The sequence below is a fragment of the Pelobates fuscus genome, chromosome 9, assembly GCF_036172605.1.
Source record: "Pelobates fuscus isolate aPelFus1 chromosome 9, aPelFus1.pri, whole genome shotgun sequence".
Lineage (NCBI taxonomy): Eukaryota > Metazoa > Chordata > Amphibia > Anura > Pelobatidae > Pelobates > Pelobates fuscus.
In genome coordinates, this window is record NC_086325.1 from 153,957,690 (window position 1) to 153,982,251 (window position 24,562).

The following is a 24,562-nucleotide window of genomic DNA, read 5'->3' on the forward strand; positions in this document are numbered from 1 at the left end:
GATTTAATTTTTTTGGCAATTCCTGGGTTTAAACCAATAATTAGATATCACCCAATAAAAGCATGCATGCACTTAATTGTGCATGTTGTTGTGCAAGCTGTAGATCTCCTCTTGTCTGCAGTCCTTTTGAACGCCGCCCAGACTTTCAATGACTGTCCAATCACAGACCTGTTGTCTGGCTAACAGCCAGATGGGGTAACAAAGTTAATTTATTATACTGCCAATTTCTACTGATATCTGCACCTTTGTTTTTTTGTTTTTTTTATAATTCTTTATTTTGTCAATGACAGACATATGTAGGTTATTCAGTTATATGGCTTGCGCAGAAGCCTCAAAAAAGTACAAGTGGTTTACATAATCAGCCATTTAGATCATACGTATTAAACATCTGTCTGTCATCGTTTTTCGATATTAAAGTATGAACAACACTTAGGAACAGTGATAACTTTAGCTTACAACTTTTGACCAAATAACAATTTTACAACATTAACGTTCTGTTGCAATGGTGCGGGTGTGTTGAACGTATAGGCCGAGTTACCGGTGAGTTCGGCCTGGAATTGAGGGAAGGGGTGGTGGAAAACTGTTGGTCGGAAGGAGGGGGGGGGGGGGGGAGGAGGAAAGGGTGGTCTTGGACGTCACTCGTGACTACTTAGTCGTCCGTGTAATTATCCCATGGTTCCCATACCTTTGTTGCACCTTTGTAAAATGAAAAAAACAATGACACATTCTACACACAAAAAAATGCTTTAGGGTGTCTGCAGTGGTCCCATAAGATAGCATTAAGCCCATGTTCAGGGCACTTCATAAGCACTCGACGCATGTATTGCCCTGAGTGGGGCTGTCAGCGTGATGTGCTGGCCCAACCCTTCTTTAGCCAGTCTTTCCCACTTTTCAGGTGGGACCTCCCCTTTTGGGCATTGCTAGTGACACAAGTGGCAACGCTGGCACTTGCCCATAGGGCCTCCCACCCTGTGTCTTTTATACCTCCAAATGTTGGTAGGTATTCAAACTTATTAAAACCACATCTAATTTAGCATTCTAAAATATAAAGCAAATAGGTTCAATTTGTGAAATGATATTAATGGTTTTTATTTTTGAAATTATGTTTTCGCTGATGTGATGCTCCATTCTATCCTAGTCACGCCACTTTCCTAAACCAGCCTTCTCCCAAGGAAATGCGGGCGGAAAAAATATCCTACATGAATCCCTTTTGTCAATTACTGTCGATTTGTGGTTTCTTCAATTTTTTAAAATTTTTTCCAAAGAGGGGAAAACAAAAACACAAAACAAAAATGGGTTCACAGTTAATTCCAAGTGAGACTTTTTCATTTGAGTTCTTCTTTTTTTTTTTGTAAAAAGCTTATTAGAAAATGCTATTGCACTATATGTCGTATTAAATGTAAACTATTAGATTTTATTAGCGGTATTTGGGCAAATATTAGTAGTATATTTTACTGGATTTCTGTCTTTGTACACTTGTGTATAGTAGTCTTACTCACTGACCCATAATTCTGAAGCCTTTATTTTTTCTGGTCTAGTATTGCTCCAACTCCTGTTGGTAGCATCTACATAATAAGCTCAGCACATCTGCCTGTTTAAGGAGTGAACTGGTGCTCTCATTTATCATAACTTTCATCGTCTCTGACCGTGTGCTTATGTAGCAGAGGGGAAACCTGACGTTGTGCTCCTGCTGTGGACAACAATAATAGAACTTTTGATATGAAATGTATTTTAGAGAATTGTTGAACATACAGACTCTTTGGGTTTATTTTAAACATTTGCTGCATTTCAGTTTTTACATATGTAGCTAAGTAATGGCTGTTACTCAAATTACCCTTTCTCCTACAAAGATTGTTACAATTTTCATTATTTTTGGGGAAGTATCTGAAAAACTCTTCCTCTCCTTTTGCTGAGCAGGGAGCCCTGTAGGTGCTGAACACCACTACCCGAGTTTCTATAATTTAAACAATATCCTGAGTTGTGACTTGCACGTGTCAGTAGTGGCCGGGAACAATCAATATATTTTCTTTATTCAGTGTGCATTATTCATCCATGATATTTATTATTTCACAGCAAGTGAATAGTACATGTAGTTTAATAACTAAATGGACATAATAACCCCACACCAAACTTTGGGTCTAAAAACGGTTTCTGAGATGTTTGTTTATACTACAAAAATGTTTTTGTTTTTCCGTCTAAGAATTTCTATGTATACCGGTATATAATGTGTATATGTGTGTGTTTTTCGTCCTTTCCCGTTGAGGGGTACGCAATTGAGCTGCAATGGCTACCTACTCACAGGGAATTGTTGAAGCTAAAATAGCATTGTATTTCTCTGGGTGAAGTTCAGGATCCACTGGATTTGTGGGAAGAAACCATACATGTCCTGTCCACCAGGGACAGACTGTCTTGCGTGGTTTTTTTTTTGGCGTGTAATATTGTATGCAGATAATGTGATATTAATATAAATGTTTTACACAGACAGTATATATTTGTGCATGCAGATTGTGTTCTTTGTGTTGTGGCTGCTTGTTCTGCCCCAAAATGATAACAGAAACTTATCACAACAGGGATTGTTAGCCCTGGACTTTTTGTTAACGCTATAGTGGAGTTGGTGACTTTCCATTGATTAACAACACAAAAAAAAGTATTCTATTTTTTCATCACAGTCAGACTATTCAAATTCTGATAGAGCATCATGGATGTTGGAAGTTCTTCGGGCTTGGATAACAACCCACTGGTTCCACCTGATCATGTTAATCATGCATGTCATACCGATTTAAAGACCTAAAATATGTTCTACCAAAAAACACTGAAAACATGTGTTTATTAAAGAATCTTCGGGGCTTTTTGTGATGCATTGTCTAGTGTTCTGTTACAAGGAGATGATAACTGGAATGTCTATACTGACTTGGCAGCAGTAGAAATGATTTTTTTTTTAGTTAATGTTTCTGTTATGTATAAAACATATAGGCCAAAAATCACTTCGATCATGTTTTTCAGAGGGGATTTTTTTATTTATCCACACTACACTCTCCAACGTTAAGTCATGTTTTGTTTTTTGTTTTTTTCACCCACAGTATTTAACTAATGGAAAAATTATTTTATTACATTTTTTTGAAACCTTTGCAATTTATTAATTTGCCACATTTTGTATTCCCTGTTGGAGAGGAAGTTACCGCTTGTCCGTGTTCTTTTAATCAATAAATATGGAAACTAGAAATGTGGCGTTCTGCTGGACCAATCGCACAATGGATTAGGTTTACAAATAATTTGCACATCTCATAATTGTATGGAATCTTATCTGCTGCCGTTGTTTAAAAAAAACAACAAATTTTAAACTTTAAGAATACTAATAAAGTTAGAACAAGAAATTAAAAAATGAATCTGAGATTGTTTTTGTGTATATTCAATGATTTGGTGTATTCATTGTTTGTTTGTAAATTAATCTGTATTTAGTAATTATATATGTATATACCCCCTGTTTACCCTGTGTGAAAATCTGAAAATAAATAATAGAATGGGAAGTGGCACATTGGTTTATAAATCTGAAACTGCCCCCGATGTGTACGACTTGTCAGTCCCAAGGGATTTTATATGAAATGCAACGCAAATAATCTAAATGTCAATGTTTCCATACATAGAGGTCTACACACTAAACTGCAGTTGAGTGATGTTCGGTTGTCCTATTCCTCCCAGAGAGCCATGCGAGCCATGCATTGGGGGGATTTGTTGTAGAAGTGAGCATGTGAGCCAGTATTCATACACAAGATCTTTACTCTGTACGCCACTGCCCCAAATAGATGCCCCCATGTTTTGTCTGTCACAAGACACTCACTTACTCTACATGACTGGTGGAAGAAATGGCCATGTGCCAACCAGGGCAGCTTTTCCATACAACCTGGCTACCAAGGAGAAATTCCAAACTGCACATCCTTACCCCCCCTCCTCCCTAAATATTTGACCTCCACGCAGGTCCTTCCTGGTCTTTTTATATTTTAAAGGAACACTCAGGTTCAGGAACACAAGCATGTATTCCTGACCCTAGAGTGTTAAAAACCCCACCTCAATCCACCTCCTTGGTGACATCATCAAAATTTGATTTTTAGCTGATCCAATGCTTTCCTGTAATTGGCTTAAATCGGCAAGGAGGCAGGGCCAAACACCAGTTTAGCCAATCAGCACCTCCTCATAGAGATACCTTGAATCAATGCCTCTCTATTAGGAAAATTCCATGCAGAGTGTGGTGACGCTGAACGACAGTGAGGCACACTTTGCAGCACTGCCCTACGAAGCACCTCTAGAGGCCATCTGAGGAGTGGCAACTGCAGATGTCCTTAGGGGGCAATGTAAACACTGCCTTTTCTCTACATTAATCTGTAGCTGTTCTAGTAACTGCCAATTGTTATTAAAGGGACATTATAAAGTGTACTTCCCCTACTTGTGTCATGATCCCCATGTATCTCTCTCCCCCATATTCCTCCCTACCTCTTTAGTGTACTTTCCCTTACCTTCCTGTCACTAACTGGCTCTCCATAACCCACTCTCTGAGCACCTCATCACCAAATTCTGCCAACGGTCTTAAAAGGACATGTCTCACGTACATGGATATATTGCCTGGAGACCTCTGGTGCTGCCTCTCCGTTCAGTGTTAAATCATTTTCAAATTATTTAATGCCTGAATGAGGGTCCTTGGCCTCTGACAGTGCCTGGAGTGTCCCTTTAGCAAATAATGTGTGTAGTATAATAAATACCAATTTTCTCCCTTTTACCTGGGGTGCACCGTTCTGGTCATCCCACCCACCTCTCCCCTTTTAAATCCTTTACTTTGACGGGCACTCTTATTTACAGGCCTATCCGAACGTTTGTTTCAGCACACCCCAAACGACTTACATCAATACTAGTTTGACATCACGGCTTTTATGTTGCCAACCACAAATATATACATTACAGCAAACCTCTATGAAAAGAACACAAAATCAAATTTCATAAATATTTATTAGATATCAAGAACAACAGTACCTATCTCCACAGCAGTGATCCCACAGCACTTAAAATATTGTTGTAATTATTAATACTTCAGTATTTTTACAGGCCACATTTGAAACACAAAACATTTTACAGTATCACTTGGCATTAGTAACAATGGCGAAACAATATCGTTTAAGACACTTGGTGGTAGTTTTTTTTGTTTTTATGTGTATATATATATATTTTTTTTTAATATCATAGAGGTTTAGCAACAGTCTACTAGTACGTAATAATTGGGTACAAAAACCACTGCTAAAAGTTCAGGGTGTCAGTAAGACAATTTAAACAGGGACAACGAGAAAAAGAATAAAACAAAAAGGAAAATAAACAAAAAATAATAATTTGTACAAACCTCAGATTCTTAACATTTGTTTTCCATTCAACAAGTTAAATATTTAATAAATAACAAATTTGCAAAAATATTCCCATAATTTTTTTTTTTTAATATATATTTTTTTTCCTTTTAAATGTTCTCTTCGAGGCTCATTTGTAGTGTTTTGAGCGTTCACATTGAAACAGGTAAACAATAGATTGTTGATTTTGTTCAAGTGCATAAGCAAGAATGAGGGTGAAGCAGGCATGCATTATACAGGCTGTGCTGTAGGGTTGTCACAATACAACACAAAGATCACCACGTTAATCTGATAGGTGTCACAACACTAGCTGTGGTGCTGACTTGATTCTTTCCCCACGCGCTCCACTCATTTGGCATTGTTGTAACAATATATTGGGAAATAGAGACTGTATTGGTTCGGTGAGTCATCAAGATGGGTGAGCAAGGAGAATGGTTTTAGAGAGATTAAGCTTTTTGTGAAGCCCTGTATGGGACCTACGATCTGTTATAAGAGGTTTTTAGAAGACAGAGTATTGGCGATTGAGTTGGTATATTGTCCTCCCACAGCTCTTCTGGTTCACCAATGGTCAAGGCTTTATCAGCATCTCTATTTGAATAAAACCGGGTCATTTCAAAATTCTGAACCACTCGTGATGCCGGAGACTAGTCTGAGAATAACTAACGTAGGGTGATATTAGACCAGAGTCACTGTGAGCACTTGACAAATTTACTATTACCATGTTGATTCTTTAAGAAGTAACATGGTAGCGTGATTTTTGGTGCTCCATGTTTACATATTGGGTTTGAATCCAGTAAATAACTCTATGGAACTTTTGGCAAATGGCCATGAAGGAACCAGACTGTCTCATCCCTATACTTTACTTACTAAACCGTGAATTATGGACAACTGCCAACGGAGTCGCAGACTTTAGGACAGAGTATTTCGAGCACTAAATGTATCAATTGTTAGATCAGTTATTTTGATTGTCCTAGCTGTGATGAATTAGGGTTATGCCCTGGTACTAATCACTTAGAAATGAAACTGCCCACCAATGGCACTGTTACAATATCCTAAGCATCTCTTATAATCTAATATACCCTGATCAACGCACATAAACCTCTTCTGGCTGGGGTCTTTGGTGCTCCTCTTACCATGACTCGGGGAGTGGGAGGAGTTAAAACTATGGACTTGTTGATCGCACTCTTCAGGTTCCACCTGAATAATAAAAATTCCTTCCAGTGGGTGACAAAGTGATGCATTGGAAGGAGATTTCTCAATATAGACATTCCAGCAAATGTACATAAAGTGCCAGAGTGTTTGTTAGGAACAGCAGTGCCCGCACAACAGATGCATACCTCCCAAGTGTCCCAAATCTCCTTGTCCCTCTTTTCTAGGAGCTTCTTATTGTTGGTGTGTCTGAGTGTATAACAGAGCTACACCGTAATACTATTCCCAGTAATGTGTCTGAGTGTATAACAGAGCTCCACAGCAATAATACTCCCAGTAATGTGTCTGAGTGTATAACAGAGCTCCACAGCAATAATACTCCCAGTAATGTGTCTGAGTGTATAACAGAGCTCCACAGCAATAATACTCCCAGTAATTTTTCTTTAAACTACAATAAATGTGTTTAGGAATCGTTCTCATTCTAAATTAAATTTTAGGTGCATAAAGCCCCCTAACCACAGCCTGAAAATTAAACTGTCCTTCTTTGTATTGTATGTACGAATGGTGCGAAAGTCCAGCATGGGAGGGAGTGGTCTGCCTAGTATGTACATTTTTACTACACTGTTATTTTTTTCTGGAGTGTCTGATCCAGAGCAACCTACACCTCTATCTAGATTGTAGGTTTCAGATAAAGCTCGTTCGGTCACATTGCACGTAACACGAAGAGGTGGCTGGAGAGATGGACAGAAATGGTTTTACCGCAACAGTTGTGTCGTAATTATATTTTACATGACGTTAAAAGATGGCAAGTTAGATAGTCGTTGTGACTTTAGCAAGGGAAATGCAATTTCCAAAAAATGAAACTACTTTTCAGAAGTTTTTTTTTGTGTAAAGATTAATTTATATGTAAACATGTTTTAAATGAAACGCTATGGAATGTTCTGTGACAAGTACCATTTCTGTAAGAGTAATGATGCAATGGCCGTGATGTGTAGAAATAGAATGAGTATAGGTTTACTAATGTATCTCATGGGAATTTTATGCTGCAGAACTACAACAAAAGAACCTTTTTAGATCCATCTCTAGGGAGCAGCATAGTTGCCTCATTGTACAGATTTTCAGGCCTCTTGGTGCCTTATTTTGTCTGTGTATAAAAAGCTATGGAGCCTTCCTGTAATGAGACACGGTTTAAAGTGAACCTGACATGCCCTGCTCAGCTCCCAAAGCAAAATCTCTAGAATTCATTGTTAAATGGTTACTCCAAGAATCATAACCATTGCAGCCCGCTGTTGTAGTTATAATGCACGGAAAACCCTGCCGCCATTTCCCGGTAAAGGCAAACCGACTTTATTAAGGTTAATCCTTTACCTGGATCCCTCAACGGTGGCTTACTCGCATTCGGTTTCTACATAGTGGAAATGCTGCATATATAAACTCCAAGCACCATGATCACTTTAAATCACTGAAGTGTTTATGGTGCTTTAAGTAATCCTTTAAAATAAAATATATATTGAAAGTGCCATTACATACTTACCTGCTGCTTCCCATTCCAGTGCCACCGTCCCCAAACGACTCCTCTGAACACTATTGTTAGATCCATCATTCGGTATTTCTTACTCCCCGCCCCTCTGCACGGGAACTGGCTCTGCGTAAAGTCACACTTCCAGAACTTTGGCATCAGAACAGAGTGACATCAGTCACTCCATTCCTATATTCCTCATGGAAGCTTGAGAAACGCTTCCTGTAGAATATATGTTATGGAGAAAAGGAGAACATCCTAGGAGATGGTTCTCCTGCTCTCCACTGTCAATCAACCTTTTAAACAGCTTTACGTTAAAGCCTATACAATTTTTTTTTTAGCATTTTGTCAGCACAATGTACAGATGAAATTTAATGCTTTTCAATTGAAAGAAAATGTGCGTACCATGCCAGGTACGTTTTAAGACTTTCATATCCTAATTAGATCCAAATAATACGTGAGAATGTCTGAAGGTAAAACGTTTACTATAGTAACTTAGCTACAATTGGTTTTAAGTGGGGCATTGGTTGACAATTTGGGTTAAGGTTTTCCTTTTTAATTTTGAAAATGATTTTTCTAAAGGGGAAACAGGGGGTAAATGCCGCATGAGTTTGTCTAACTTAGACAAATGGTTTTTAGCCTGTCATTTATAACATGTTACTGCAGAGATTGGATACCTGATCTCTCAGAAACAAACATGCCTAGTGTCTGAAGAGCGCTGATCAACAGAGGTCCTGCAAGGTAAGTTAGTGAAGGTTAGTAATGGGGGGTGTACAACAGCACCAGTAGTTATGACATTTAGGGTTAGGGTTACAAATAGAGTACTAACCACTAAGCTATCTCTCCATGTAAAAAAAATTGTTTTTTATCCATTTTATATTTTGTTTTGCACAGACGTGAAACATGCATTTATAACGTACTTGTAGTATGTACTTTGTAGTATTCAGATCTGCATTGAAAGGCTATTTATCAGGAAGAAACCTGAGTATTTACTATTAATAAACTCTGCTATTCTTATCTCTGTATTTTTCCTGAATATCCTGCATCTTCCACTAGGTGGCAATCAGAGATTTTTTATTTTGGCTTTGTGGGTCCCCATCAAGTCCATAAAAACCAAATGGAAGGGGAAAAAACTGCGCGTGTGGAATGCAATTTAGAAAATCTGGACTGGAATGAATTGGAATTTCTTATGTAGGCTTCAAAGTAGAGTGAAATCATGCTTACATTCCAAAAGTGATAGTCAATTTCTGAGCACATACGTCACTATACAAATAAGTCTAATAAAATATATATACATATATACATATAAAATTATTATTATTTTAGAACACGTAACAAAGTTTATATATTATTTTTGTTGATGGAAGAGAGAAAAAAAAATGGAAGTGAATCTGTAGAAAACAAATGAGATTGTTCCTTGGCACGTTTTAAGTGAGAAAATAGGTGAATGGTAAAACATTGTCGCATTTAAAAACGGCGTTGTTAGTACATCCTACGCAGATGTGCGCAGTTTCATCTGGTTCCTTGTATCTTACTCTCACAGAGGGGGATCGTTCCAACCGTACCAGGGAACGAACAGAGAGAGTTAATTAGCAGCTCCGATATTTGTAAAGGGATAAGATTTGAAGGTGGGGTATTTTGTGTTTTTGTTTTTTTGTATCCATGTAAAAAAATATTTCTTAAAAAGAATGCCCCTGTATTTTATAATGCCTTGCGAGCAAACAATCATTTTAAAGTGAATCGTTTTCTTATCTAGTTTGAGGTTATGATCTGTTGTAACCCTATGGGTGCCAGAGTGGTGTGCAAGGCACTAATTTATTGTGTTGCTCCCTCCACTAGAACGCACAGGGTTAATGGGCTCACCCTCAGCGGGACCTGAGATCCAATTATAATTGGTTGATTGCCTCTCGGGCAGCATAACACAACTGGATGGGTATGTAGATCAGGGCGTGACACTCTTGTTTGGCCCTTTTTAAAGTAGAGTGTGCCTAGCGCCAGGAGCCAACTAGTGAAACTGGCACGTAGCACTCTCTGAAGGCATAGTGATATATAAAGATAGACATTTATAAATACATTGAAATAAAGGTGATACACACTTGGTTTCAAACCAGGGTTGGTAACTATGTAGCAAAGTGATCCATCTATGGGCATAGAAAGTATATCTATGACGCTAGCAGCGTATATTGTTCAGCCGCGGTTCTGCAACGTTCTGATTGGTTTTCCGAGCACCGGATCGCATAAAGCAGTGTTGTGACATTCCCCCAGGACCCTAACGTCTGTCAGAAAGGGGTGGAAAGAGGATAGAGAAGGACGAGGGTTGCTGAGATTGTCTTCACTTCAGGTCAATGATGTCCTCCTCATCAAAGGAAGTGACCATCGGAAAGGAGCTGCTGAAGGGGGGACTTTCCTCCACGCTGATATTAGTGTCTGGGTCCGAACTGGTGGAACAGTGACGCTGCCCTTCGGAATTACTTTCAAAAGAGCCTGAATTTATTCTGGTGGAACAAACAAAGGAGATATATTAATATATTCATATTCAAACTTTATTTACTTTACAATTGTGTTCTAGAGAATACTTGCAGACATTGGAGGTACTGGAAGTGGATATAAACGTATTCTGTGTGTAATTATTAATATTACTATTGGCAATTATATAGCGCCAACAAATTCCGTAGCAATTTACAATGTTACAAGAGGGGGAGATCTAGCAATAAATGAGACAATTAAAAAAACAAAATTATATTTCTCAGTTAAAGGAACACTGTAGGCACCCAGACCAGTTCAGCTCATTGAAGTGACCTGGGTGCTGTGTCCGTAAAACATTGCAGTTCTAGAGAATGTTTACATTGCAGCTCTAAGTCTTCCCTATGTGGCTGTCTAACAGACAGCCACTTAAGGGCTTCCAGAATCCAAACTGACCTTTGGTCCGTTATCTGATGCTGGATGTCCTCACACTCTGCATGAGGACCTCCAGCGTCAGATTTTCCCGATAGGAAAGTATTGATTCAATGCTTTCATATGGGGAGGTCTAATGCACACGCGGCATTCCCGCGCATGTGCATTAGACCCAGCTCATGGCAGGACGCAGGAGGGGGTTACAGAGCATCGACCCAGCGCCCAGTGACATTGGCTCTGGGATCAGGAAAGTAAATAAAGGGTTCTTGAGTGAGGTGAGTGAGGGTGGAGGCATAGGGATTGGTAGGGCCAGGAATTCAGCTTTGTATTCCTGGCACTACAGTATGCCTTTAAAGGGAAGGCAGAGGTGTCTGAAGTTATTGAACTGACATTTATTTTTATTTTTTTCAAGCTCATTAGTGATTTTACCAATGAAAGCACTACACGCCAGCAGAGTACTATTTAGGTCCAACATGTCGCCGTGTGAAACATCACTGGATGCTGTAAGCGACAATGAACAGGCGAAACTAGGAAAATTACCACATTTGTTCCCAGAGCTACTCGATGGGATAACTCTACGGTGGGTATTAGGGCATTGTTTCTCTAGCCGTCATAAATGTATTAAACAGTAACTGGCATGTAGACAGTTCCTCTTGTTAAGATGCCCATAGGGCACAGCGCACACTGATCTGTGTGTGTTATTTCCCTAGACAGAGCAAGATTTCACATGACATATAAATCTATTGGCAGCGACAGGAGTCTGCTGATTGATACATTCCATGCTACAATATCACAGGTAAAATTCATCCTTCAACAGGCGACTTGCTTAAAGGAAAATTGCCAATTTTTAAAAGCCTATGTGGGCACATTTTTATAATTCCTACATAAAAATAACACTTTTATGGACATCTGCCGCACCGTGGGGGCAGCCATCTTTAACGCCTCCTTGGTTGGAAGTACCGTTTACAACTTAAAGATGGCGGCCCCCGCTGAGTACATGTAAGCCAGGAGGTCCCCTGAAAAAAGGTGTTTTCTTATATGCATGCATTTCAAAATAATACACATTGTGGCTACTTAACATGTACTCTTATTTTCAATAATAATGCAAAATGACGATAACATAATGCTGTTGCAATGTTACATGCCACCTTTAGTTTTCAGTAATAAAAAAATGAGTTTCATTTAAGGGAATCCAAACACCAACAAGACTGTTTCTAGAAGAGTGTAGGAGTTGCAGAATGCCTTTCTGTTTCACATTTTTTAACAATATAAAAAAAGAGAAAGAACAAGGACTGTGAGAGGAGGAGGGAGAATGTATGCGGACACAAGTCACAGAACTGCAACGGGTACACAATTCGTCCCTGACCTTGTAATTATGCAAAAAAAAGGAAAATCACTTTCAAATAATAATATTTTATTCATAAGAAACGGATTGCAGTCTGTGCTGGCAAAACAACTTGTGTATTAAAAACCTTTTACTACTACGGATAGATTTACACTTGGCTATCAAATCAGACCTACTGAACTAGATACCGGACTATTTTACCTTATGGGAACTTCTGCCAACTCAGCTCACCTGTCAGTGCTGGTTGATCTCACTGCTTCTTCCTGTTTTGATTCTTCCTCTGGTTGTTTCCTGGCAAGTTTTTTCTGTCTTTGCGATGCCTCTGATTTGGTTGTTGGTTCATGAGAAAGGCCTGGACAGATATTGGTTGAAAATAAGATTACATGTAGATTTAGTAAAGTAAGTAAAATGTTGTGAGAATGTCCATGGAGAAAAACTGTTTGGACACAGGATTGTAAAAGCCATGACGGTTATTTTTTTGATGGAGACGTACATCAGTTAATTAGTCCATCATTTTTTAAAAAGGGAAACAATAGTCACCAAAACAACTTTAGCTTAATGAAGCAGTTTGTATGTATAGATCACGGCTCACTGCTCAGTTCTCTGCCATTTAGGAGTTAAATCACTTTTGTTTCTGTTTATGCAGCCCGAGCGACACCTTCCCTGGCAGTGACTGACACAGCCAGCAGAAAAACAAAATTGTCAGGTGTAACTTACATTAACCCCTTAGTGACCAGACCATTTTTAAATTGTCTTACCGTTAAGGACGAGGGCTGTTTTTACATTTCTGCGGTGTTTGTGTTTAACTGTAATTTTCCTCTTACTCATTGAATGTACCCACACATATTATACACGGGTTTTTCTCGCCATTAAATTGTCTTTCTAAAGATACCATTATTTTCATCATATCATATAATTTACTATAAAAAAAAATGTATAATATATGATGAAAATGTTTTTTTGTTTTTTTAAAAACACACTTTTTCTAACTTTGACCCCCAAAATCTGTTACGCATCTACAACTGCCAAAAAACACCCATGCTAAATAGTTTCTAAATTTTGTCCTGAGTTTAGAAATACCCAATGTTTTTAATTATTTTTTTTTGTCAATCTTTGTTTATTGAGACAAAATTGTAGGTACAACAGTAAAAATGGAGACATGAGATTATGAGATATTAAGACAGCATTCCAACATTACACCTTAGGTATATTTCTAGAGAACGGAGCTGTGAGCAAGGATCTCCTTGCGTTGTCTGCCTCTTTTTATATTAAAGGGACACTATAGTTACCAGAACAACTACAGCTTATTGAATTTGTTCTGGTGAGTATAATCATTACCTTCTGGCTTTTTGCTGTAAACACTGTCTTTTCAGAGAAAATGCAGTGTTTACATTACAGCCTAGTGATAACTTCACTGGCCACTCCTAAGATGTCTGTTAGAGGTCCTTCCTGGGTCATGGCTACCTAAAATGCATCCAAATTTTCAGTATCTCCTCCCTCTGCATGCAGACACTGAACTTTCCTCATAGAGATTCATTGATTCAATTCATCTCTATGAGGAGATGTTGATTGACCAGGGATGTGTTTGAATCATGCTGGCTCTACCCCTGATCTGCCTCTTTGTCAGTCTCAGCCAATCCTATGGAGAAGCATTGTGATTGGATCAGGCTACCACTTCTGATGATGTCAGCAGACTGCTTGTTTTTTTGAGTGAAACAGCATGCAGATTTACAGCTTCAGGCTTGAGTACAGTAAGATTTTGCTATATTTATAGAGGCATGAGGGGCCCAGGGGGGTTAGATGGCAGTTTTAACAATATAGAGTCAGGAATACAAGTTTGTGTTCCTGACCCTATAGTGATCCTTTAAGTGTAGAAGTATGAGGGTAGAAAAGCAAAACAATAACATGTAAGTAAATTATGTAGGAGTTAACGTAGTGAGATGCGCATCTCTCTCAGATAATGTGAATTATGGACATATCTACGTATTATGTCCGGGTAGAGAGTGCAAGCTGTCTCTGCAAACTGCAGGTAGGGTCAGTGGCACTTATGCCAGGGTACAGTGATCAGAGGCTGGTACCCACATAGGCTTGGGGAAGATTGCAAGGTAGCGCAGACCAGTAATGGGATGAGGGGTTAGAAAAATGTGGGGGTGTAAATCCCACTTGCCAGCAGGTACGGCTAAGCTGCTTAGTAATGGGAGCATCTGTGGACACGCCAAATTAAATTATTAATGAAACAGTAGTGGAAAAAGACATGGAAACAAAGCAACATAACATAATGTATATAAACTGTTGGAAAGGACAGGATGTCCACTGGTATAGTCACTGTCACAGGATTCCCCTTCTGTGCGGCCAGAACAAATGGTTGGATTCTGTCAAGGTCCCAGGTCCCATCAAGTCCTACTCTGGGGTACATTAATGTTGTGGCAGGCTTATGCAATATATGATCATATAATGTAACTAAACCCCCATTATTTTTTGCCTAGGTGTGGTGTTTTTAAATAAAACTATTACAATCTGTGAGATTTGAAATAATTGTTTAGTGAATAAGCGAGTGCGCTGAATTGTGTATTTTGTATATTTTGGCCCAGCAGCACCCTATAATGTATGCATGTTCAGGTGAGTGCAGCCCTCTTGCTTTCATTTATATATATATGTGTGTGTGTGTGTGTGTAATTTAATTCTAAGTGTATTTTTATATTTGTATATATTAATATAAAAATACACTTAGTATGACATTATATATAAAAGATACATAGATATATATATACATACGATCACATGGCCCGCGGAGGCATAAATTGCAGAGGGGGGGACTGTCTGGCCTGTCAGGCAGTCCCCCCAGACCTGGAGCACCATCGATCACCTGCGGGGAACGGCAGCGATCGGGTAACTAATATATTTGCTGCGGACGTACTCGGTACGCCTGCGGTCCTTAAGTAGTTAAAAGTTAATATCTCCTGCTCTGTAAATTGAATTGTAATTATACACAGGAGATCTAGCAAATTATTAACAGAGCAGAAGATTAGAAATTAGAAATTAAACAGAATTTGCAGTAAAGGAAGTATAAACATTAGATGACTCTTTACAGGAAGTGTTTAGGAAGGCTGTGTAAGTCAAGTCACCTGCAGGGAGGTGTACCCAGGGCTGGACAAACAAAGTGATTTCACTCCTAAATGGCAAAGAATTTAGCAGTGAGACTGCAGGAGCATGATCTATACACCAAAACTGCTTCATCGACCTAAAGTTGTTTTGGTGACTATAGTATCCCTTTAATTCTGTTACTCATACGAATAATCCTATTGAAGCATTCTTTGACATTATGCCTTGCTCACATATCACAGATAATAAGTGAAGGATACAGAAAATATAGACCGGCAAGCTATAGACAGGAAGCCAATAGAACCCCCGGCTTGCTTACATATAACTGGACGCATTGTGTTCTAATTTAGAACACTCACATACATATCCACATACATTTTCATTTTATGTATCTTCCAGTAAAAAAAAAAAACAGTCCACAAATCATTCTGATGATATGTACAATACACACAAACCGTTTGTGTTTGTAATAGACCCTTCAGAAAAGTACTTCCAGAAGAAACAGTTAAAGGATCTTTATACAAAACATACCCAACATTGTGAACAGGAACAAAAAAATAACTCAATGTTAATCTGGAGGGTATGTTTAGGTCGATTTTTTTTTTTCTTGGCAATTTTAGTGCTGGTCTGCTTACAACACGTGCTTACAGTGAACATGGAATAATAGAAGTATAATATAAATACAAAACATAGAGACAGACAAAACACTGCGTGAAAACTATATCAAAACAAATATCAAGTTACCCAATAATTCTTTCCTCGTCCGGCTGGCTATTTCTTTGATTTCCATACGGGATAGTGACAGCGAGTGTGTGACAGGGATGCAGGATATGCCGCTAGATGTGGGTGTAGTGATCAGTTTGGGAGCCAGCGGTGACTTTAAAGGTCGCTCAATGCTCCTTCCAACCAAGTTACTGAGAGGAATCTTGTAGATGTTCCTGCATTGCACTTCACCTTTTAAGAAACAGAAGGTATTAAAGAATTAAAAATAAAACAGTGAGAATCACCTATAAGCTTATATCATGCAATGCTCTATTTTCTTTTAAATATAAATTACAATTTAGTTCAGTCCTGGCACAAACAGGGCACACATTGCATTGGACGATGAGTGATAGATACATTGTTTGTGTTTCTCCTCCTGTCTATCAATACTGACTGACAGCTGCAAATACTTTGTTTTATGTATCTTTTCTTTAAATGACAGCAAAGGGCAGCGCTTATTACAATGATTGCCAGTTGAGTTAAGGCAAAGACACTCAATTCCAGCATAGAACCGAATACCGCGGATCTCTACTTTTCATGCTATTTTATTTTCCAGGCCTCAAAAACACACATTTAGGAAATATAGGAGATAAGTAAACTAAACGCATTATAATTCCTGGGAAGTGACAGTTCTTCTTGGTAAGTATTAATATTTATATCCATGAACTAGCTAACGGGGTGGATTTCCAGATAACTGGGGCCTGTCCTGTAGAGGGTGCCTTTTACAGCACTTAATGTGCATTTTTGGAGGCTACGTGGGCTGATGGGGAGATGAAGTACCAGGAGCTTTGGCCTGTGCCCTCTGTAACCCAGTTAGCCTCCTATGTTTGCTAGCAGAGCTGCATGAACAGTTATGGAGGGTGTAAAACTGATTGCTATCCCAGCTCCTCCAGTGTCTGTGTGTGAGGCTGGACAGGAAGTGGAAGGGATCACTTCCCATCTGCCCACTAGTAGCCTCTCACACAGGAAGTGTCTTGCAGAGGCAGCACGAGGACAGCGCCGAGTGATACACACTGTATTATAGCTCCTGCATCTCTGTTATCAGTCATAGGAGGGTGAATGGACTATAGAAGACATAGGAAGGTGAGTACTTAGTAAGAAGCCCTACAAACTCCGCATGCCCTAAACACATATTTCTCATTACCCTACATTTAACCCCCACTTTCAAAACCTTTACAAACCCTTTCCTTAGTGCCACACAAAAACACTTTACCTTAATCCCAATTTTAAATTATCTTTAAAACTAAGCACCCCATGTAACCCAATGCTAAGTATAACCCCACTATAATCCCTCTCAACAGGCAGAATATAATCTAACTCTGACATGAACCTCTCTTTTACCGTACAGCCCCCCTTAACCCTACATGCATTTACGCAGATACATACACTCACTATACTCACAGATTCAAACCGAGGACACCTTAGATTTCTGTGTTTACAGTCACCTGAAATGTAACCCGTCCCTGACTGTATATAAATATTTACTATCAAGGAATTAGATTTTCCATATTCTAAACGTTAACTTACAAAAGTGACTGTGCCCTCCCTTATGTTATTGTATTCACATTAGTCTGGGATGTGGAGAAAAGACTGGGGTTGAGTTAAATTATGTTTGTCCCCAGAGAAAAAGCTCTTCTTTGTGCTAATTAGTTTTAATTCTTAGCTGACACTGGTAATTTAGGAAACGATATTTCTTACAAGTCAAACCCAATCAGTCCTAAATGAACACATTTTCCAAAAATACCTTGCCCCGTATCACAGCCTGGAGGAGAAATTGGTAATCCATATCAGTGTCTAATGAAAAGATCTGTTACTGTAATATAAATGATGGTAAATAGTGCAGCATTTGAGGTTCACCTGGACTGTGTTTGGCCAATTCCATCTTTCTCTCTGGGAAAAAAAATCCTTTTTTTTTTTAGTGTGTGGGGCAGAAATTAAAAACGCCCCAAACTCTAACTTTGCATCCCCCGGCTCTCCCCACTAACATACCTTTCAATGACATTTGGACTAATACATATATGGATACTATATACTGTACATCCAAAATACATTTTGTTTAACACTTTACCTTCTACCGGTGGTGAGGGGAAAACAGGCAACTCATATCCGCTAGGTGTCTGCGGAGAGCTGTGGGAACTGGTGTCCTTTGAACTGCTATTGGATGAGGAAATCACTGCAGCTGTTGCTTTAAAATAAATATCTGACTGAAAACGGCAAAAATGAACTATGTTAGCATATAATTAAAGGGACTCTTATATACAACATGGGCAAAATTGTTTTTAATACAAAGAAAAGTGCGTATATTGGATTAAAATACAATAAATTAGAGTGCTTCAATCACCTGTGGGGTCACTCCACCACACATAAAATCAGTGAAAACAAAATAATATTAATAGACGGTGAGAGCACACACAAATAATGAATATTACCCTTATATTCAATTAAAATCCTGTAAATATAAAATCAGGAAAAAAACATAGGGTAATAACATCAAAATAAATTTAAAATGGTGAATAAATGATCAAACTCACATATTACCGAGTCACTCAAAAGCTGACTCAGACTAGAAGCGTTGAATGGATAAAAAGTAGTGGTGGCTGAAATCAAATGCCAACTGTTTGCTTGTTCCTTCTTTAAAATGCCCAGGATGCAGGTTATTTTTAAAAAGGTTTTTATTACATAGTAAAAACAGCAGCAAAGATTAGAAGACAGCAAGCCCAGTCTCCACACACTGACGCGTTTCAGCCGAAGCTTTTTTAATTAATAAACTTTTAATTACCTGAAAAATATAGACGGTTTTTAAAAACATAAAAATCTTTAAAATTTCATTAAAAAAATTACCTACAACTCATATTTGGTTAGAATTAATAGACTTATTACAAAAATCTGATTCAAATATAAGTATTTATTTCAAAGTCGGCATTAAGCCCCCTTGGTATAAGTGTGTCCAAATCGAAAATCCATCTCATTTCTGTTTTGCTGCGAACATTTTCCTTATCTCCACCCCTCCAATGGATTTTTATACGGTCAATTGCAAAAAAAATCTAAATAACTCGGATCTCCGTTATGATACTCCATGAAGTGTTTGGACACACTATGATTAGGGAATTTTTGTAATAAGTCTATTAATTCTAACCATATATGAGTTGTAGGTATTTTTTAATGAATTTTTTAAGATTTTTATGTTTTTAAAAACCGTCTATATTTTTCAGGTAATTAAAAGTTTATTAATTTATTTATTATTTTTATTGATTCTTAATGATCTTCTATATATTTGATAAATACAATTTTTATCAAGACTTAATTAATTATATAATTAATTTTTTCCTCTTTATAATTTTTCCCTCTTGATTACTAGGAATGACAATGAATTTGGAAGTATGTTTATGTTATGAACTCATTTTAATATATCTCCTTCTCTTTCCATTTTTGTCTTTTAATAAGAGTACAATGTTTTTAAATATATGTCTTCATTTATCCCTTGATATAGAGGAAATGTATATATTAATTGATGTTGATTATTTTTCATATTTAGAGTGAGTAAAAGTATCATTCCAATTGTCAGAGAGTTGCAATGTTAGACTGTGGATAAATGCAGGTTGCATGAACTACTGTATCTATTTGTGCATATAGGAGAGATAAATGTATCAACTTGATTGTTAAAATTTGTTGTAATGTCTGAATGTTTCTATGTTGCACTTTTTAATGAGAGACTTTTGGGAACGCCAAGATTTCTCGGCACAAGAGACATTCTTCCCACACCCCTACGTCACTCTTACGAATGCGGAAGTGAAGGTGGTAACTATAGACCCTAGGATGCCCGGTTGCCGGTTGCGTCGAGAAAGAAAAGGGAGGAGCCGAAATCAAAAGCGGAAAAAGGGCGCAAAAGGACTCCTATTTAAAGCAAGTTCGAACTGAATGGATTTACACTTTGAAAAAAGCTTCGGGTGAAACGCGTCAGTGTGTGGAGACTGGGCTTGCTGTCTTCTAATCTTTGCTGCTGTTTTTACTATGTAATAAAAACCTTTTTAAAAATAACCTGCATCCTGGGCATTTTAAAGAAGGAACAAGCAAACAGTTGGCATTTGATTTCAGCCACCACTACTTTTTATCCATTCCACGCTTCTAGTCTGAGTCAGCTTTTGAGTGACTCAGTAATATGTGAGTTTGATCATTTATTCACCATTTATAATTTATTTTGACGTTATTACCCTATGTTTTTTTCCTGATTTTATATTTACAGGATTTTAATTGAATATAAGGGTAATTATTATTATCAAAATTATTTTTAAATCAACTATTTTTTTCATACACTGCATGGTGTGCCACGTGCAGAGCATTCTGGGAAAGTCTCCAGTGCAACCCAGTACAGGTACATTTGCGCCATGACAGTGTCGCTATGGGTGTGGCACATATGTGGCTGAATGAATCATCTACACATTTGCTTTCTTTAGTACAGCGTTATCTATAAATTAACACACACAAAAAAAATTGCAGGTTCAAAGTAAAGTCTTACCGGTTTACATGAATAATTATTTAATCATATTTCATTCTATCAACACTTAGTTCCATTATTTTATTGGCCTTTATTGGCCACGTAGATCACCGTCATAGAATATTCATGGCCAATTAGCCCTTTATTACATAGGAGATGTTACACCAAGACTCTGGGTACTTACGGGAGTCTGCAAATGTGGGTGCGATTTTAGGCAGATTAGCACTTTATTATAGAGCTTGGACAAAAAATACTGCTCTGTGCATTTTTCTGCTTTTATATATTTTAAGGTATTTTCGAAGATAATACATCACTTACCGGTATACATTTTGCTTTCCAAGTGTGTCACTTTTTAACTGTGTGGTAAATCTTTGGTTACCAATGCTCATGTCACGTTAATAATCTTTCTATAGAATATCCAATCACAAGCCTTCTGCTTGAAGCTCCCCAGCTGCTATTAAATCAAACGATGACTGACCACCTGAACCCACTCTGAGCATTATGGGGGTTGGAGTCTGAGAGCATTGCAGAGGAAAAGCATGCTACTATCCCTATTACAAAATGGGATACATCGAATTCATATCACTCTGTTCCTCTCAATTCTGGCAAAGCATCCCCCATGTTTATTGTAAAAGCTACAAGTAAAGATTTAACAACATAATAAAAATAATAATAAATAGGCTTATATTTTAAATGCCAAAAAATAATAAGAAAATAAACCTGCTCACTTTGGATTTACTTCGAGTGCCTGGACAATCATTTATTTTCTTTAAAGAAATGCAGTCTGACATTCTTAACTGATTGATAGAGGGGAGCAACTTTAGTTTACCATGATACTGTGTAAATTTGAATTACATTAGTTACATTTAATTACATTTAATTACATTAGACTACCCAACTGCATTGTGGAAGTTACTATCGCCACTTAAATAGAATGGCTGTAGTAAAGAGCAAACTGGCTTGAATATATATTATTCTAGAAACATGTCTGAGTAGTATTTCCCTCATAGGCATCCATAAAAATTGGTTAAAAGTCAAGACTACAGTGTGATTTGTTTATTTAGTTTTTATTTCACATAAACAGAGAAGACGTAAAGCTGTATACCGGGTTTCTTTAGGTAATGCACACCAAACTAAATAAATCAATATTGAAACTGGTTAAGAAGGCAAAAAATGCCAGTTATTTAGATGTGCTAAATTTTCATGTGACAGTTACACTTTATCAAAGCTCCACACATGAAGAACCAAAGCTGCTGGTAAGGAAACGTTACTAGTTGTCAAATTAAAATCATTTCTTACCCTGGATGCCACAAGCTGCAGTTCAGGTACAACAGCGGTATGCACCAAATTGCCGTTCACAACCAATCTGATCTCTATAGAGTCGGTGGTGAAAGCCAAAATGTATGGGAACGCACAGACTGCAATTAAAAGAAAAGGCATAAAAAAATGGTACATTATCATCACTACCTGCCGGCTCTGCCCTTTGGACAATGTAACCTCTGCATCAGATCTTGCTGTGATGAATGGAAAGATTACTTGCAAACCAAGCAGACTTTCAATGTTCTATTGTTTCTTAAAGGTAATGTCTTTATGAAAAATTAAAGGTAACACTATAGGGTCAGGAGCACAAACAGGTATTCCTGGCCCAGTAGTATTAAAAACACCATCTAGCCCTCCTGGCAAACCCTTGCTCCCCCTAAATAACGTATAATCTTACCTTTACTCTAGTCTGCTGCTAGCTCTGCCCCTGATCTGCTTGCTTGGCTAACATCATCAGAAGTGTTGCTCAATACCAATCACAATGCTGTCTCATAGGATTGGCTGAGAATGTCAATGAAGCAGATAAGGGGCAGAGCCAGCACAAGCCAAACACAGCCCTGGCCAATCAGCATCTCCTCGAAGAAATGCACTGAATCAATGCATCTCTATGAGGAAAGGTCAGTGTATCCATGCAGGTGGTGGAGACACTGAATGTCAGTCAAAGTGTGCAGCACTGCCCCAGGAAGCACCTCTATTAACCATCTGAGGAGTGGTCAGTGCAGGTATCACTGGGCTGTAATGTAAACACTGCATTTTCTCTGAAATGTGTTTACAGCAAAAATCCTGAAGGTAATGAATCTACTCACCAGAACAAATGCAATACGCTGTAGTTGTTCTGGTGACTATAGTGTCCCTTTAAATTGTCTTGGACTTTCAGTGATATTTCCGATCATTCAAAAGACATTTTGATAAGTGTGTTTATGTAAGTTTTTTGGGGTAAAAGAAGAATATCAATGTGCTGCCATGTGCTCCCTATTAAGGGTTAATACGTGTGTAGTTGTTTAGAAAACCCTCTCTGTCTCATTAGAGATTTTACATTTTGGCTGAAGACAGCAAGGTGAATTGTTAGTGTAGGACTCACCTAGGAGGTTTTGCCTTGACCTGGCAGGTGAGCTTACACTTTAATGGCCATTCTACTATAGTCAGTGCTGCCGCCCAGGAGTAGTGCAGGCAGGGATTTAATTTTGTACGTACGAATAATGTGTTTTTGTCTGCACTGAACCTCTATATCAGCTCTTGATTACATTTCTGATCTGAATAAAAAGGATGTCCTCGAGTAACGTACAACAGAGAAGATTGTTAGAGGCTTTGATAATCATTGACCGTCACAAAATTATGAACACGGCAGTGTAGAATCTGAAGCGATGTGGTTGTTACCCACTTATAAAGCAGTTTCTTTGTACTACGTGAAACTGTTCTGGGGGGAGGGGGGGGGGGGGCAGGGGGGAACTACTTGTCCCGTAAATCCTTGCTGGACAGGGGTTTATGGGAAAAGATCAGAGCCCTTAGACCAGAATGAGAGACTTCTGATTGATGGAGTTTCTTCCAAGTCTGTGGGGACTCCTCAATCTGCTAAAACTTGCTGGGCAAGTATAGGATTGTAACGATGTTTGCAAGTGAAGACTTTTCAATTTTTTCTATTATTTATTTATTTCAGTAAAATTGGGAGTCGATTCATGTCTTTTGTGGCCCCATAGGTTATAATTTATTTTATATTGAAAGTGCTACCATCTTTAGACAAATCCAGTTCTTTTGTACATAAAACATTTATTCTGGCAATGAATTTTAGTAAAAATTATAAAATACCATTTATAAAAATATGCAAAGTGACAATCACAACCCATAAACAGTGAGACAATGCAGATACAAATTAGAATCAAACTTTACTTGCAGAAAACTCAACCCCAAAGACTTCCTCAATCTTCAAGCATAACAAAAAAAAACACAATGGGGTGGATCTGCTAAGGAAAATGAGAAGAAAGGCACAACATAGTGCTTAACTGTGTTGATTTTAAAATTAATGTTTAGGTATAACAAGTGTGAGGCCACTCACACTTTGAATGCCAGGGTAAAGCCTTTATAAAGTGCAAAGATAATTTTTATCACTTACACATAAGTTAAAAACAGCAAGTGTGGTAGTTAAAGTACAAGACTGGTATTTTTAACTACCACATTTGCTGTTTTTAACTTATATGTAAGTGATTAAAATTATCTTTGCACTTTATTGGTATTTGCACTATATTTTTGCACTTTTGTTTCCCAACATCTATGGTCAAATGCTATTGAGGCTACACAGCAACAGGAGATATTTATTGACATCATAAAGTATACTATGAAGGCTTGAACTTGGCATATAAAGTGTGAGTGGACAGTTATACCTAACATTAATTTTAAAATCAACACAGGCACTATGTTGTGCCTTTCTTCTCATTTTCCCCTAGCAGATCCAACCCTATTGTGTTTTTGAAATACCATTTAGTATCTTATGAACAAAACATTGTATTTATGAACTGCAAGTTATGATCGGTTGATAACTGATCTGCAACAGTTTTGTGTAAACAGGTGAGGTTGGAGAAGACCTCAATCCTGGC

At 37.9% G+C, this 24,562-nt stretch overlaps 1 protein-coding gene across 5 annotated transcripts in view; it reads right to left on the minus strand.

The window, feature by feature from the left end:
• Positions 1-8,910: 8,910 nt before the first annotated feature.
• GARNL3 (GTPase activating Rap/RanGAP domain like 3) overlaps positions 8,911-24,562 on the minus strand; it is a 296,004-nt gene continuing 280,352 nt past the window's right edge. For all 5 annotated transcript variants that reach the window (XM_063432805.1, XM_063432806.1, XM_063432803.1 and 2 more), the window contains 5 exons: positions 21,951-22,069; positions 18,225-18,360; positions 16,139-16,348; positions 12,524-12,644; positions 8,911-10,547 (listed from right to left, as the gene is read on the minus strand). In XM_063432805.1, coding sequence (XP_063288875.1) covers positions 10,385-10,547; positions 12,524-12,644; positions 16,139-16,348; positions 18,225-18,360; positions 21,951-22,069 — 749 coding nt within the window. In that variant the 3' untranslated portion in view covers positions 8,911-10,384. The remainder of the gene's footprint in view (positions 10,548-12,523; positions 12,645-16,138; positions 16,349-18,224; positions 18,361-21,950; positions 22,070-24,562) is intronic.